This window comes from Scleropages formosus, chromosome 25 (genome assembly GCF_900964775.1).
Source record: "Scleropages formosus chromosome 25, fSclFor1.1, whole genome shotgun sequence".
Taxonomy (NCBI): Eukaryota; Metazoa; Chordata; class Actinopteri; order Osteoglossiformes; family Osteoglossidae; genus Scleropages; species Scleropages formosus.
Window position 1 is genome coordinate 3,217,993 of NC_041830.1, and position 17,707 is coordinate 3,235,699.

The window sequence follows — 17,707 nt, forward strand, 5'->3', positions numbered from 1 at the left end:
TTCAGTGACATGAATTTTCTTTAGTTATGAGTAAGTACATTAATGGGATACAGGAAATGGTATGGTCACATTAGCAACTGCAGTGAAGTTATGAAGGGGTAGGTCTAGTCCCACAACTCCAGTGATCTCCTTATTAACCACACTGAAAGGATGGATGGTTTTGACTGGTGATATGATTCCAGTGATCTCATAACTGCTCTGAAATGCTGTGAAAGAAAGAAGGATTGGAAGATTTCATGACCAAAAACTTAAAGTAGTTTAATAGAAAGGCAGCAGGGCATCACTGAACTATCACAGTACCCAAGGCTGACCAGGCTTGGTCTTCAAGAGCCACAGTGCTGCAAGTTTGAGAATGTGTTTCATTATCTGAATATTAAGGCTAGACCATGGAGAAGAGGTGATCTACACATGAATTGTTTTACTGGCATAAGGATGGTTAGATATTTAAACTTTAATATTGTTATGGGCAAACATTTTGCATTCCTTGAAGACCAAGGCTGGCCAACCACACAAAGGGCTTTGCTGTGGAGCAATTTGCTGTACTGCAAATTTCCATTAGGGTAACTTGGTATACCTGGAGAAAATTTCTACTTTGAATCTGTGCTGGCAGCATTATTCTGTAGAAATGCTTCAAGCTTAAAAAAGTAAAATGTCATAGAGAACAGGGAGGTGGATAGACCCCAGTGCAGGATTGTTTATTCAGTGCTGAAGGTCTAGATCTCATGGTTGGGGACGGGAAAATGGTTGGTTGATCTGCAAACTGGACAGGGGCGAGGATCTGATGTCGTGGTTGAGACAAGGAGACCGGTTGTAACCAAGGAGACATGGCTCAGGACTAGGGGACAATGAGGAACAAAACATTGTATGAGCAGCACGAGGGAAGGTTTGAGAGCACAGAGGGGCCAGCTGTCTCAAGTGAGATTCCGCAGCTGGGAAGTGGTGGACTGGTGCTCTTTATAGCTGAATGCTCCGATTACGTTCAGGTGCTTCTGACTGAGGTGCAAGCATGATTGTGACAAGAAATGCCCCAAACTAACTATAGCCCATAAATCTTGCATCTATAGTGAAAACTATATTTTCTGACAAATATCAATCACAGTGTTCCTTCAAGGAGCCTAAACTAAAGCCAGACTTCAGGCTACCACCTGGAAGAGTATGGTATGCCATACCAAATACCAGTTCAGATCCAGTGCTGAAGCCACTGAAGGTTGTCAGAACCCAGTTCAGATGGAATTATTCATTTTTGAGGCAATTCTTAATTCTGTGAAAACATATGCACATCTCCGCTCTTTATGCTTCAAAATCTGTTAATGTACTTGTACCCAAAACAAGAAGCATCGAAGTACATATATACACATAGTGCATTGAAAAAGTAACCCCTTCACTTAATTTTTTTTTTTTTTTATGCTGCAGTCTTATGCTAAAAAGCATTTAAATTAGTTTTTTCTCTCCCTCATCAATCTACACTTAATACCCCATATTACAAAGTGAAGAGGATTTTAGAAATTTTTACCTAGTACTTAGTTGAAACACTTTTAGAAGCAACTACAACCTCGAGTATGATGCAACAAGCTTTCCATACCAGGGGGCAGCTGGTAGCATAGTGGACCTTGGGTCACTCAAGGACATTCACAGAGTTATGCCTAACTCACTCTTGTTGTCTCCTTGCTTTGTTTTTAGATTCATTGTTCTGTGGGAAGGTCCAAAGCACTCTGGAGAAGGTTTTCATTAAGGATATCCTTGCTTCATTCAGTTTGACCCTGCCACTGAAAAACAACCTCTCAGCATGATACTGCCACTACTCTGCTTTACCATTAGAATGGTATTGCACAGGTGAACTGTTCAATCTTGTTTCCCATTTCAGAGAGGCCATTAGGAGACTGCATTTTTTTGGTGTGGAGAGACTTTTGTCTGGTGACTTTGCCATAATGCCCAGATTGGTGGAGTGTTGTAGTGATGGTAATCCTTCTGGAAGATTCATACAGGATCTCTGGAGCTCAGGCAGTGACCATCAGGTTCTAGGTAACCTCTCTTGCTAAGGCCCTTCTCCCCTCATTGCTCAGTTTGGCCAGACAGCCAGCTCTAAGAACAGACATGATTATGCTAAACTTCATCCATTTAAGAATTATGGAGACCACTGTGCTCTTGAGAACCTTCAATGCTGCAGAAATTTTTTTGTAGGCTTGCCTAGACTTGTGCTTCAACAGAATCCTGTCTCTAAGTTCTGCAGGCAATCCTCATGGCTTGGCTATTGTGCTGATACACATTGTCAACTGTAGGACCTTCTATAGACAGGTGTGCCTTTCCAAATAATGTCCAATCAATTTAACCAATGGGAGGTGGACTTCAAACAAGGTGTAGACACAACTCAAAGGTGATCAACAGAAATGGCATGCACCTGAGCAAAATTTCCAGCATCATAGCAAAGGGTTTGAATACTTACGTGTCATCTTTTTCATGTTATGAAGCATGGCAATTGTCTGAATAGCTGCTGTGATGAGCGCTGGGAGCTGAAACTTTGAAAGAGAAGAAGTGAGACTGGGCTCAGGAAAAATCGACCCAGAGAAAGACACTCTGGAGGCAGGCGAGTCCGAGGGGCTTAGGCCGAAGAGTTGTGGTTCACATGTGGAGCTCGTAATCCGAAGAGTTGCTGTCATGGTTTGAAGAGTGAGGATTGTGATCCAAAAGCACAATTAACAAAGCATAAGCTGCAAAGCTGCACATGAGAAAAAGCAAGGTTTCTCAATGAGATTCCACAAACATTGCTGCTAGGTCTCCTTCTTTTAAAGGAGTTTTTAATGTGGTGCAGGTGTGTGTCATGTAGTTGGAATTAACTATGATGACCATCCCTTGTGGTCCTATAGGGTATTTACCTCAGAGACTGTGACATTTTATCAATGTGGCTGTGATGTTGAGGTTTTTAACTAATAAATTTTCAAAAATGTCTAAAATGCTTTTTTCACTTTGTCATTATGAGGTATTGAGTATAGATTGAGGGGGTGCGGTGGTGCAGTGGGTTGGACCACGGTCCTGCTGTCCGGTGGGTCTGGGGTTCGAGTCTCGCTTGGGGTGCCTTGTGACGGACTGGTGTCCCGTCCTGGGTGTGTCCCCTCCCCCTCCGGCCTTACGCCCTGTGTTGCCGGGTAGGCTCCGTGACCCCGTATGGGACGAGCGGTTCTGAAAATGTGTGTGTGTGTGAGTATAGATTGATGAGGGAAAAATTTAAACAATTTTAGCATAAGCTTGGAACATAAATGTGATAAATGTTAAGGGGTTGGAATATTTTGTGAACACACTGTGTGTATACCATTTCATGTGAAAAAGTAAGTACACCCAATAGAAAATTTAGCCTTTTTCAACATATTTGGACATGCAGACATTTTATCTTCATTCAAATAGTTTCTGAAGATAAAGGTGATATATTTCAACAAAAATACAATGAAAAGTCATTTAACAGACTTAAACGGTTTTGAAAAGTCTGAGTTTTCAAAATTCTGTCTACTATCACTCCATGTGAGTGAGTCAGAATTTTGAAAAATAATGTAGCTCTCCACATTACCCGATAGATCATTGGTTCTAGTTTCTTCCTAATGAAAACGGTCATAGTAACGCATGTTGAAGTGAAGGGGCAAAAAAAAGCCTCCATCGAAAGAACAATCGTCCAATTCTCCGTATCGAAAAATAATCAAGGTCAGAATTGTCAGCTGACTGATGTCATGTGACATCAACTGACCAATTGTTTTCCAAAATGGTGGAAGCCAAGAGCACACCAAAGCTCACTGATAAACTGAAAAAGCAGAAATTTAAAGGAAGTCTACAAGAATTTGTAGAAATTCGTAAACCTTCAGAGCATTCGGCTGCCGAAGACTGCAAATGTACAAGATATCAGTGTTTTCCTATGACCTCAGAAGAAGAAAGAGCAGTAGTAGGGAAGCAACTGAACGAGATGAAGACAAAACATGAACAAGACATACTTATTGACATTAAGAACGTAAGCAGACGTTGTCGGTGTCACGACCATGCCCACACCTCAACCTCAGCAGCTGGCTCCAATTAAGCACCTGACTTAAATTGGAACACTTTGCTATAAAAACCACCACTCTAGCACTTCCCAGTTCATAATTTTGCTTGAGACAACTAGCCCCTCTATGCTCACAAAACTGCCTTGCTTATCCCAAGTCTTTTTCCCCATCGTCCGTATGTCTCCGATTACGACAGCTCGTCTTGTCCTTTGACCACGACGTTGGAGCCTCGCTTCTATTCTGTGTGCCGATTGGCTGATCATTCGCCTGTCCCCAGCCACAAGAACAAGTCTGATCCCTTATTACGGAATAAACAATCTTGCACTTGGGTCCAGCCTCCTCCATGTCCTCTGTTCCACATGACGGTTGGAGGGCATCCCAGGTTTAGAGACAGTCCGAGATGTACGTCGCTTTGGAGAAAGGCAGCTGCTAAATGAATAAGTATAAATGTAAACCTGAGGCATCCTGCACCGGCGCTCTGCAGGCCAGTTGCGAAGAATACGCTCACTGTGCGCTTTATTAGGAACACCCGTACACCTGCTTATTCATGCAATTATCTAATCAGTCAATCATGTGGCAGCAGCACAATGCATAAAATCATGCAGATACAGGTCAGGAGTTTAAGTTAGTTCACGACAAACACCAGAAGAGGTAAAAATGTGATATCAGTGATGTTGACTGTCACATGATTGTTGATCCTAGGCGGGCTGATTTCAGTATTTCTGTAACTGCAGACGTTCTGGGGTTTCATGCACAACAGTCTTTAGAGTTTACTGAGAACGGTGTAAAACAAAAAAATTCCGTGAACGGCAGTTCTGCAGACGGAAATGCCTTGTTGATGAGAGAGGTCAGAAGAGAATGGCCAGACTGGTTCAAGCTGACAGAAAGGATCTGAACTGTGGTGAGCAGAAAAATATGTCAGAACACATAACCCATGAAACTTTGAAGCAGATGGGCTACAACAGCAGAAGACTGTGTCATGTTCCACTGGTCAGCCAAGAACAGAAAGCTGAGGTTGCAGTGGGCACAGGCACACCAAAACTGGACAGTTGAAGACTGGAAAAAGTGGTCTGATGAATCTCGATTGCAGCTGAGGCACACAGAGGGTAGGGTCGGAATTTGGCATCAACAACATGAATCCACAGACTCAACCTGCCTTTTGTTGGTGGTAGCTGTGTAATGGTGTTGGGAATGTTTTCTTGGCAGACTTTGGGCCCGTTAATACCAACGCTGGTTGAATGCAATAGCCTATCTGAGTATTGTTGCTGACTCATCTTCTAATGACTACTTCCAGCATAATAATGCACCATGTCACAAAGCAAAAGTCTTCTCAAACTGGTTTCATGAACATGATGATGAGTTCAGTGTTCTTCAGTGGCCTTCCCAGTCACTGGATCTGAATCCAATAGAACACTTTTGGAATGTAGTACAATGGGAGATTCGCAGCATGAACGTACAGCTGATGAATCTGCTAAAATTTCATGACGCAAGCAATCATGTCAACATGGACCAGAATATCAAAGGAATGTTTCCAACATTTTATGGAATCCATGCCACAAAGAACTGTGGCTGTTTTGAAAGCAAAGGGTGGCCCTACCCAGTATTAGTATAGTGTTCCTAATAAAGTGCTAAGTGAGCATATAATGCCCTGCTGGTTCTGTAATGTAGAGACCCTAAGCTTCTTTGATAACCTACTAACTGATGGTGTCATCCCTGATGTCTATCATGAACAAGAATCAGGAAGTGACACCGATTTGACATTTTCCACTCTTCTGAATGTTCAAAGCACAACATTTTCTTTCTCTCAGAATTATTCCTTTTTCAGTTTCCTTGGATTAAAATTTGGCAAATTTAGCAGTTCAAAGAATACAGATAAACATGGGCTTTTTGGTGAAATAATCTCTTCTGTGGACAGTGCATTTTTATATTGATGTATCAATACTGATGATGTAATAATAATGTAAATGTATAACATAATGTAATAATAATGTAATAATAATAATGTAAATGTAACGTATCAATACCGACATGAAATTCTGCCTAAATTTTGCATAAATTAACCATTCTGTCATTTTTCAATGTTCTATTTCATAAAAGGGGCTATTTACTGTTATTTTTTCCAGTGAAACTGCATATAAATAACAAATGGAAAGTTTCGAAGAAGTCAATTTTTAGAAAAAGGGGAAAATGATCATAGTCCAGATTGCATAACACATTTTAAAATCATCGCCAATACCACAGTTATTAACAAAAAATGCACCAAAATGTAATATCCTACTGCCAAATACTTTGTGTTTGTGTTGTCGAATTTTATGGATGTCATTTATATATGTGGAATAAAATACACACACACACACACACACATTTTCAGAACCGCTTGTCCCATTCGGGGTCACGGGGAACCGGAGCCAACCCGGTAACACAGGGCGGAAGGCCAGAGGGGGAAGGGGACACACCCAGGACGGGACGCCAGTCCGCCACAAGGCACCCCAAGCAGGACTTGAACCCCAGACCCACCGGAGAGGAGGACTGTGGTCCAACCCACTGCGCCACCGCACCCCCTGGAATAAAATATTCTTTCGAAATAAAAACTTCGGTTTTCTCCATTTTGTGACCTTGATCGTTTTTCCCATGGACTCTTCACACACACACACACACACACACACACACACACACACACACACACACACACACACATACTGAATAATATAATAAAGAACTGTCATGCCTACCACAAGCACCTGACAAAGGTGAACCCGCCAGACCTGAACAACATGGTTTTTGACCCAGGCTATTCTACAATCACTGTTTATTGGACCCAGCACTCCCTGTCCCATGGCCACAACTTTTGTCGGATCCTGGAGAGCTCATTCCTGGTTTTGACCCAGCACGTACCCAGCCATGATCCTGGCTTTGCCCCCAACAACTTCTTTGGTTCTGACCTTCTTTCTGTCCCATGACCACGATTCTCGTCTGCTCCTGTAAAAAAAAAGACTTGGCGATTGGATCCATCCTCGCTCTGCCTCAGTGATTTTTGACAGAAGATTCCACCTTATAACATGGATCCAGTAGAGTTTGAAAAACTCTGAAATGCAGTGGCAGCCCAAGGCAATCTGTTGGGAGGCCATGATCAAACCCTGTGCCAACTGTTGGACTCCGTGGATGAGATCCTTGGACTCCTCCAGCAGGGCACCACTGTGACAGCATTATCAGCAGTCGCCCTGATGGAATGGCAATTCAGTCCAGAGACCCGTGCATGGACTGTTGGTGATAAAACAAAGTCCTCGGACAGTCATGGAGTATGCCTTACAGTTCTGTACAATGTGCAAGTAAGTGAAATGATGCAGTGCTACTGTCTTACTTCCTCAATGGCCGCAACCCCCGCATCAGAACGGAATTCTGCGATCTCATATGCAAATCATCAATTTTAGAAAATTTCTGTTTTTTGTAGTCTTTTTTGTAGCTTGTAGCTTTTTTAGAGGTTTTTTTTTTTGTAGCAACTTGCATTTTCACATCCTTCCATTAGTTAGCAGAAAATACATCCAAACACAATAGGATTGTGGAAGTTATTTGAAAAAAAGTGCAGGGTTGTCAATATTTTTGGTCATAACTGTACAAATGGAAATCTACGCATACAAAAGGTAGCATGTGATGAAGAACTAACATGTTTCAGCACTTACCCAACAAGTCCATTCATTAAAATGTTACACAAACTCCTATAAAATTCAACTCACAATAAATGGGGAAAAAATATTTTTATATTATTACACTTATTTTTACCATATCTTGTTCTCAGTTCTGCCATTGTTTCTGAACATGAATGAACCTGGCATTCAATTAATCCTGAAAAAAATCACCAATAAACTCAGACTGGTCAACAATAAACAATTGTCAATGAAATCCCCATAAGACAGCTGACAATGAGAAGTTTTTACTATTGGGCTCACAATATAATGCACTATTGGTTTTAATGAGAAAAAGTTACAACAGTCAATGAGAAAAATTCTAAAGTAGCAAAAAGAGGGTAGGGTGATGGATATGCAATGGAGTACCAGTACTTTAAATAAATGTATGAGTACCTTGAAAAATTATAATATTTTTAGAAATTTTCTTAAGTATTTACTGAAGAAATTCTATGTAAGTAGACACCACATAGGAGGGCTCACCTGTAATCCCTGCTGTCCATTTCCCTGTTCAGGGGTGGCTTGTTGATCAGGTAGGAGTTCTGAGAACTGTTCTGAAACTGCTCCTCTGCCTGTCTCTGTTCCTCCCAGAAGAGGCAGTTCCCCCAGTTCTTCTTCATGCTGTAGTCACTGACAGCTGTCACTGTATGAACTTCCACTAGTTTAAATGAAAAACCATTAATCATGCTGACCAGAAACTGGAACAATGGCAAACTGACCAAGCTTCCTGACATTCTTTGCAGAAGAAACTTAGCTGTTATCTGTAAAACCAATACCAATGTCTAGAACCGCTTATCCCGAGCAGGGTCACGGAGAGCCTGTGCCTACCAGGCAACACAGGGCACAAGGCCGAGGCGGGAGGAGACACACCTTGGACGGGATGCCAGTCTGCCTCTAGGAACCCCAAACAGGGCTCGAACCCCAGACCCGCCAAACAGCAGGCACTGGCCAAACCCATGTGGCCCCGCTCTGGACAAGAGGTTGGAGATGTTGGTTGATATCTGTAAAACATGAATTGAAATAAAGATGTAAAATCTTTCAGTTGAGTATCTGTAGTGCTACAATTTGAAATAAATTAGTTTTGTGAAAAACCAGGATTGTGGAAGGTTAGTGGATGTTTTCATGCTAAAACAAGTCAGTGATACCTTTAATAACAGTAAATGAGAGTATTCTGGTAAGCCTGACAAGTTCCACAAAAGGGACTTCTGTTGAATACTACATGAACCTATTCCAGTCCCTATAAATTCTCCATCATCTCTCTTTGAATGTAATCTTTCTCGTCATCACAGAATTCCATGGCTTCTTCTTCTTAACTGAAAATAAATGCAACCTCACCAAATACAACATTTGGTGCACCAACGTTTTAAGTACTGAGGGCAGCCTGGTTTAACCTGTTCTCTTGGAATGAAACAACTTGCATTCAAATCCCAACTCCTACTGTACAACCCTTCATCAATGCACTTACCTAAACTGCTCTGTTAAGAAGAAAATACCCAGCTGTGAGGGTAAACTGTAGGTGGTGTAGTAGACATCGTAAGTTGATTTGGGCAAAGATGTCAGCTGCTCCTCATGCGGTATTTACTTCCGACTAAAACCTTAGTCAGGATATATAGAAAAGTCCTTTATTTTCCCAACTTCCCCCTGCCCCCAACTCATCCTTCCCCTCCTCCCTGTGAACCCTCCAGATCAGCCCTGCTACCCATCTGTTCCTTTCCATGTCATACAGCTAATTTTATGAATGAAAACTAATACAAATTCTATAAATGTCAGAAATGCTAATAATTTTACATAATTCTATACTGACACACGCATTGAGATAACTCCTAGGACTCAATGTCCATACATTATTTGCTCCTAGGGCTTAATTATGATGTAGAAGGCTTTTTCTAGAGCTTCATTAAGAGCCTTTTGCTGATGCTAGTCTCCTAGTAGTTAACAGACCTCACCCAGCACTTTTTATGCAGCAGTGCCCCTACAAGCCCATTTCCCAGTGTTCTCCTGCCTGTTGTTCTTAATACCACTCATCAAAAAGGAATACATGTACATGAAAATTCAATACGTCTTTCAGAAGTAATATCAAAATGGAACTCTGTGACGCAGAAAAAGTGCAAAAGCTCAGTGGGGAAGCAGGAATCATCAGTAGAGGGAGGGGTTGATATGGGACTGATCCTTTCTGTCTGTCCTGATACTGGTTGCTTTGCAGTGCAGAAGTTCATTGTTCTTGTTCAGGGTATTGCAGGTTTCAACATTCTTCCTATTGATCCAGGTCTTGGGCTGAGCCTTGTAGATGCGATCCCCTAGGATCCACTTGTGACACATTGCCTCATCTGGTGTCATGCGCTTGCTGGGATCCCACCTGAACACAACAAACCTTCAGATTCAAACTTGTGTGCAGCAGAGGACCACACAGATCAGTGATTTTACTGTGAAGTGGTTAGTTTCAATACCGCACATACATCAGGCAGCGTTTTATAAAGTCGAGAAACAGGGGGTCACTGGTGTCCAGCACGCTGGTCAGGTTTTTAGAGTTAGGCTGTCTCCTCTGCCCCTTGCTGTTTGTGACATGTCTAGGGTAGCCCTTCAAATCTGTACCGATTATAGATTAACAACTCAGTTATTGTGAAGGATAAAAACACCACTACCAACAACCAAGCAAAGTATTAAAAAATTCTTAAAGACCTACCGAAAAAAAACTTCCTTCTAGGTGCTGTCTTGATGAAATCCTCTGGGGGCACTCCAAATATCTGGAACACAAGCCAAATGACAATAAATACTTTCTTTAAGTTGTCCGATGACATAAAAACTCCTCTTTCTTAAAATTTCTTGTCTATTCTAGCCCCTTGCTTGAGGATATGGTCAACCTCCATGATGCAGGCCAACTGCTCCTCCTCATTCTCCCCTGGGAAGAGTGGATAGCCGGTGTAGAGCTCGGCCAAGATGCAGCCCAAGCTCCACATGTCAATAGCCATGTTGTACGAATGGCCAAGGATCACCTCTGGGGAGCGGTAGAAGCGGCTCTGTATGTAAGTGTACACTGCAGGCAATGCAATACAGAGAGAGAGGGACAACACTTAGCAACTAAAGGCACGTGTAAAACTGGAGAAGCAAATTTTCTCATCTGTGCTGAACCACTCCAAACATACATATACACACAGGCACACACATTATGCACATAAAAATGAAGAGACCCACCTACCTTTCTGTTGCTCATAGCAGCTACAACCAAAATCGATGACTTTGATGTTCCCTAGTCCTCTTTGTGACAGTACAATGTTCTCCTTCAGACAAAGTGCAGATATTAATTAACTCTTAGTTACATTAATTAAGTTTTTTTAAGTTAATTAACACCTTTCCTTGGCAGCACCATAACCCATTCATAAAAGATATCAAACAAAATACTTGTATTCTGATGAAGAGCTAGAAAACTTGTACAGAGCTGTTGTGCTAAACAGCAGAATGGGGAAACCTCACCGGTTTTAGGTCACAGTGGATGATCTTTTCTTTGTGCAGCATCTGCAGACATCTGAGGAGTGAAAAAGCATAGTGCCGGACCCTGGCCATGCTGAAGCCACGGAAATTGTTCTTCAGGATCACTTCATAAAGGTTCATTCTTCACAGGGAGAAAAAAAAGGATATATTCAGACTTCTGAGCAAGTATAATGAATTATAGCTACTTTGCCACCAAAGTCATAATCATTAATATTGTTTTATGGGCATTTAACCCTAATGCATTTCACCTCAATAGCACTAATAAAGTGCATGATTAAAATAAACAATGTCAAACATGAGTGACAACAAAAAAACAAACAGGTTTACAAGTCTCAGGAAAAAAAAAAAAAGCACTTTAGGAATACATAAGAAATGAACACTTTCTTTATATAGATGTTCTTAGGTTTGGAAAAAATACCTTTATGTGCTCCCAACAAAATTCTTGACATGCATTAATTGTTGCGGTCAGGAAATTGACACCTGGTAAAACGGTAACCTTAGCTCAACAGTTTTTTTCTTAAGAATACTATAAATGACAAAGAAGTTTGGAAGTAAGTAAAATAATCTCATTTGATCAGATTCCATCATCAAGTTATTCTCCAGGTTCACAGTTATCCTCAAATGATGCGGTGTGCGTATTACTTACCCAAGAAGTTCAAATGAGATGCACAGGAGACTGCGGAAATAGAAATAGTCCTTCATATGTATGACATTATAGGAGTTGTCTCGGTCCTTCCTGCGCACCACATCCAAAATTTTAACCTCAACCAGAGCCTGGTAGTGGAACCTGCACTCACAAGATACCAGAGAAAGAAGGCACAGTGTGAGTTTTCATATCTAACCACATCAAGGACTTAATCCATTCAACAATTTATAGACTAACACAATGCATCATTTTCATGACTAAATATTCACGTAGACGTATTCTTTCCAGCTGTAATCGCACAGTTTCTTACCACAAAATAAATATGGAAAAGTTAATGATTTTTCAAGTCCACAGACATCTGCTCTCCTCAGACTGTGCCTATGGTAATTTCTAAATGGCTCTATAAAGAAACACTCATCACCTTTTCTTCCGAATAACTTTGATAGCCACCAGTTCGTTGTTCTTGTGATCGAGACATTTGAACACTTGTCCAAATGATCCTTTGCCTAACACCTCCAGGACCTCATAACGATAGCTAATGTGGTCATGTAAAACCTGGAAAATCAAAGTTTCCAAGACAGTCACAAAATGAGTAGTGTTTCAAGGAGGAATATTCCTCAGTCTTTCTGTGAGTGATTACCCAGTTTCCTTCACACCTAGACAGATAACATTGCTTAAACTAGTACACCTACTATAATGCACTTCTGCTTTTATGCCAGGAAACTACTACTCTTGCTACTTACTGTGGAAAAGGGCTATTGTGTTATTCCTCAGAAAACACATCGGTCATAGCCAAACCATCACAAGATTATTACAGCCTGCAATTACCTTGATGTAACTGTCATCCTCTTCATCATTCCTGGAGCTCTCGGTTATACTGCGGGAGGGCTCAGATTTCTTTGCATACACACGAAGATACCAGATCTCAGAGTAGTCCAAGATCTCCTCCTGCTCGAATTCTGTCAGCCGGTCCTTGAAGTATTTCAGTGCCTCTGGGTTGGATTGAGAAGGTTGTTAGGAGGAATTATGGCTTTTAGAAGATGTTTGTGAACTCTCTGGAACAATCTGGACTTATGCATGAATAGCTTAACAAACATGGACTTTCACACACACACATACACTTTCTGAACCACTTGTCCCATACGGGGTCGCGGGGAACTGGAGCCTAACCCGGCAACACAGGGCACAAGGCTGGAGGGGGAGGGGACACACCCAGGACGGGACGCCAATCCGTCACAAGGCACCCCAAGCAGGATTCGAACCCCAGACCCACTGGAAAGCAGGACCTGGCCAAACCCGCTGCACCACTGTGCCCCCCAATTAACGGATTACCATTGCTTTAAAAAAATTGTACCTGTCTTAAGTTTGTTAAAAAACACCTGACTGTTACACAGCACAACTTGTGTAAGCACAACAATGTTCTGTGGAGAGATGAGACAAAAATCTAAATTTTTGTTTAATGTATAAAATGTTATGTTTGGAGAAGAGCCTGGATGGCTGACCTTCATTAAGGGACCAATGAATTTAGAGTTGTACTGGGAATTTCTACAGCACAGTGTCAGGATATCTGTCTGTGATTTAAAACTCAAAAGAAATTGAGTCACACAATGTAACATGACACAATACAAAACACAGGAGAAAATCAACAACAAAATGACTCAAACAAAATCCCGTGTTTAAGAATGGCCAAGTCAGATAACTGACGTCATTCCCATTGAAATTCCATGCTGTGATCTGAAGCAAGACATCTAAAAAATATACATGAACTGAAAGTTTCAGAGTTCTTTTAGAGTTAGAGTTGTGGGCCAAAATACCTCTTAACTGCTGCTCAGTTCTGATCAGTAACTACAGAGTACCAAGTTGGTGTTATTGCCAATAAATGAGATTCCACTACTTAAAAAATATAAAGGTTCACATATTTTTTCCATCGATAACCTTGATGATTTAAAGCATTTTTTCAATAAAGATATGAAAATGTGAAATGTGTGCTGGTTTTTTTTTTTTTAATAAGACTGTTTTTATTTATTGACTTAGAGGAAGATCAAATCACATTTGAGGAAATAATCATGCTGAAAGCCAGATAATTCCAAAGAGTTCAAGAACTTTTCTCTGCAACTGTAGACAATCACTGATATGTAAAATGATATAACACCCGCATGTCTCACATCCCTTCACTATAAGTCCCACACTCACTCCACTGGCACTGAACCAAATTCATGGGCAGGGTCACACAATCACTCTGCCATACTTCCTAACATTTTATTCCAACATCCCATTTGAAACTTAGTGAGTTTTCCCCCTGGGATCAGGTTCCAAAGTCCTAGACCTGAATAATTGCTCAAACCACACCTATTGGCAACAAGGGCAGCCTCAGTCCCTCATAGAATCTCTCCTTGTTGATCAGGTTCTTGGACCTGAAGGACTCAGGCAACTGCTTCACTGAAGAGATGAACTTTGTGGAGAATTGGTGCCCTCTTTGCCTCTCCTCCTGTTAGTCAAGAGAGGTTAAAGTGTTCAGCCATCACAATTTCCTGCAGTCACTAGAGTGATAAATGCATGTGGCAAAACCTCTTCACAGAAGGCAGAAATCAAACTGAATATAAAAAAGTGCATTGAAAGCATTCAGCCTTAAACAATCTCAAGGCTATACAAAGAATTAGTTTCTTGAAAAATATGGGTAGGTATGCTGAGCAGGAAGAATAAAAGAGATGACAATGTAAAAAGTGTAATTTAGTACGATGATGAAGTGTTATGAGCACATGAACATCACCTTGTGCTGGAGGGTGCTTATAGCCACGTTGGTAACGTTGGGCAAACTGCTATCCGACTGGTACTGGGGCTTTACATTGCTCAATACTACCTTCTTCGCAGGTTTCTCCAGCTGTGGGAGGGTGCCCACAGTGGTGCTCAACTTCTACCAGAAGGGAGGAAGGAAAAGAAAAAGGAGAGATAAGACAACAGATGTGCAACAGGGAAAATTTTGCTGCCCCCCTCCCCCACACACAACACACATCTTCCCAGGCAAACAAACTAATTATCTTACAGGATCTGAGCAGCAAGTGCTCCTCTGATCAAGACTGAATAAACCCAACAAGAGGATGAAGAGTGGCACAGACACACACCTGGAGGTCCTGGGCTTAAAAGAGATCATCATGCCAGCCACAACAGGACTGAATATGAAAAGCTGTCCCCTCTCCCTTGACTAGTTGCAGTCGGTACCTTACACACCAACCAGGGCCAGATTAGAGCTGTACTGTACACAGGGTCACACTGCAAGTATGGGTTCACCTCCAGTGTATCTAATGGTTCTAGTGCATAAAGTGGTGCTTCATGGATACAGACTGTGCTTTAGAAGAACAAGGTCTTATAGTGTAGTAAAGGGTTTACCTTCTGGTCTACTCCAACTTTAGGGGAGGAATTGTGGTGTTTTATCTGTGGATAGAGTCTGCTGGGCCCCTGGTGGATGTTGTCAGTGTGGAGTCTGTGTGTCTGAAAGATGGCATCAGGTCCTGCTGCCTGTATGGAGAGATTTTATTTTTAAAAATCCATGTTGTGTAGACCCACAGGCCAGCATTTGAGCTGCTAGTTTAGGACAAAGGGAACAATTTAAACATTGTCACTTCAAAATACATTAGGATGTATTCTCGTCTCCAATCCCAATATTTTGGGATTATAACTCAAATCCAGTACCTGCAATCTGATACAGGTGGTCCTCATTTTACAATGGGATTCTATTCTGACAGCTCTGTCATAAATCCACTTTGTAATAAGTTAAAAATTCTCCTTATATTTTATGAGCCGTTTAGATCAATAAGGATGAATGCTATTTTGTATAATAAAGTTTTGTATATTTTTTCCAGGGGGTGCGGTAGCGCAGTGGGTTCGGCTGGGTCCTGCTCTCTGGTGTGTCTGGAGTTTGTGTCCTTCTTGGAGCGCCTTGCGACAGATTGGTGTCCCGTCCTGGGTGTGTCTAACCCCCCGCCCCAGCCCTGTGCACCGTGCTACCGGGCTAGGCTCTGGTTTGCTGCAACCCCGCTTGGGACAAGCAGCTTCAGAAAGTGTGCGTATATTTTTTCCACTAAAGTAAGACATTAATGTTAAAATAATATTAATATAAATACAAGAGAGTACTCACACATACAATGTCCTCAACCGCTTGTCCCTAGTGGGGTCGTGGCGAACCAAAGCCTAACCCGGCAACACAGGGCTCAAGGCTGGAGGGGGAGGGGAGACACCCCGGACAGGACACCAGTCTGCCACAAGCCAGGCACCCCAAGCAGGACTCAAACCCCAGACCCACCACAGAGCAGGCCCTGGCCAAACCCAATGCACCACCACATCCTCCTAAAATACAATATTATATTTTCATGCTGCACTATTAGTTTCACTTTCATTTCTATGTAAATCTATTTCCTTCCATTTTTTATTTTTACCACAACCAGGAGACTCACTTTTTCACCTGCTAGTCAGTTTAAATGAAAAAAGAATCACAAATGAAAGGTTTTGAGAACCAATGACATGTGACTGTTAGGACTGCTGCCTTTGGACTTGTAGGTTGTAGCTTCAAATCCCACCTCTAGCTTTTGTATCTTTAAGCAAGGTACTGACCCTAAATTGCTCCAATAAAATCACTCAGCTCTATAAATAGGTAAATAATTGTAAATTGCATAACATGGTTTGTTGCTCTGGAGAAAAGCATCAGCCAGATAAACAAATGTAAATGTGGTCCTACCTTCCACTGAAGTGGAGGACTTTGACCCTTCATCACTGTCTCTAGCCCAAACTGTGCAGTTCTCCTATTAGAAACGGGCAAATTTTAACTACAATACGTACAAATAAAATAAAATAAAATAAAAGATTTCAGAAAATAAAAGGATGTCCCATCTGACATAAGGTTAGCTTTATTAAAATAAATGTTCTAATACATACCACAGACACGTTATTTAGGAATGTGAATTAGATCCAAGTAAATCGAATTTTTCAACTGATTACACCCGGGCCATGGCATCGCCTTATTTTAATAGGTAGCTGGAACATATCTGACGGATGGAGTTTCAGGAAAAAAAAAATAAAAAATCAGAAGGTGGTGGGGGCGGTTTGAAACTTTGAGGCACTTACTTTCGCTTAACAAGTTGAGAGGTAGCCCCAGGCGGGTCAGTAATGTCCAAGAAACGGAATGCAGGAAGTGAAAAGTAGAGAACGGTATTTAAAAAAATAAAGTATTTTTTTGGTGGCCAGTTTCCATGGAAACCGTCCCGATTACAGGCGCGGTCATAGTAGCCATAGTAGTGACGTCATACAATTATATTTTTCACATATTTATACATACATGCCAAAAAACACTATACTTTTATGCAACGCTTGTAATTTAAAAGCCCTGTAAAGAGCATTTCGTTTTAACGTATTTGAAATGTAAAGGTATTGTAATATCTTGCGGTATTATTTGTAATAAGTTGTATCTGTTTTATTCTGTGTTTTTAACTTAGGGCGTGGTTGAGAATGCCTGTGACGTAAGAGGTGTGGGAGTACGCATGTGTGAGATCGAGTGAGGCGACAGAAAGGAGTTGTGTGAGTTGGCATTGCGAACGTGTCAGTTATAGTTGTTCTGAAAGCGTTTGTGGCGTCGGTTGTGGACGAGGTATTAGCCCGTCTTATTCATTAGCATCTTAATAAACTCCAGTCCTTTTAGAATTATCCCTTGTACAGTTCTGTGCTCATTCAGCTTATTACATATTAATACAACTTTCTTATTAGCTGAGAACTTGAGGTGCTGCTTGGAACAGCACACGTGACCTGTCTCTTCAATTTTTCTGCTCTTTCACTGACTCGCTCGTGAGATGTGTAGGCATTCAGGTCATCTGTAAATG

The 17,707-nt window shown here is 41.4% G+C and overlaps 1 protein-coding gene across 1 annotated transcript; it reads right to left on the minus strand.

Moving 5' to 3' along the window:
• Window positions 1-9,090: 9,090 nt before the first annotated feature.
• Window positions 9,091-17,054, minus strand: LOC108928163 (dual specificity tyrosine-phosphorylation-regulated kinase 4-like). Its single transcript, XM_018741953.2, has 14 exons — window positions 16,959-17,054; window positions 16,573-16,636; window positions 15,228-15,356; window positions 14,611-14,754; window positions 14,190-14,328; window positions 12,669-12,832; window positions 12,262-12,395; window positions 11,841-11,981; window positions 11,177-11,315; window positions 10,902-10,983; window positions 10,567-10,739; window positions 10,389-10,449; window positions 10,162-10,291; window positions 9,091-10,061 (listed from the first exon to the last, which is right to left on the minus strand). The coding sequence occupies exons 2-14, from the start codon at window positions 16,603-16,605 to the stop codon at window positions 9,842-9,844; spliced, it is 1,689 nt and encodes a 562-aa protein (XP_018597469.2). The 5' UTR covers window positions 16,606-16,636; window positions 16,959-17,054; the 3' UTR covers window positions 9,091-9,841.
• Between the last annotated feature and the right edge of the window lie 653 nt (window positions 17,055-17,707).

Excerpts from the sequence above, each read along its gene's own strand:
- LOC108928163 (XM_018741953.2), bottom strand. The coding sequence starts at position 16,605 with ATGAAGGGTCAAAGTCCTCCACTTCAGTGGAAG. Across the intron at positions 15,357-16,572 it reads GTCCTCCACTTCAGTGGAAG|GCAGCAGGACCTGATGCCAT; the intron begins GTAGGACCACAT and ends CTCTCCATACAG. Across the intron at positions 11,982-12,261 it reads AAAGTTATTCGGAAGAAAAG|GTTCCACTACCAGGCTCTGG; the intron begins GTGATGAGTGTT and ends TTGTGAGTGCAG.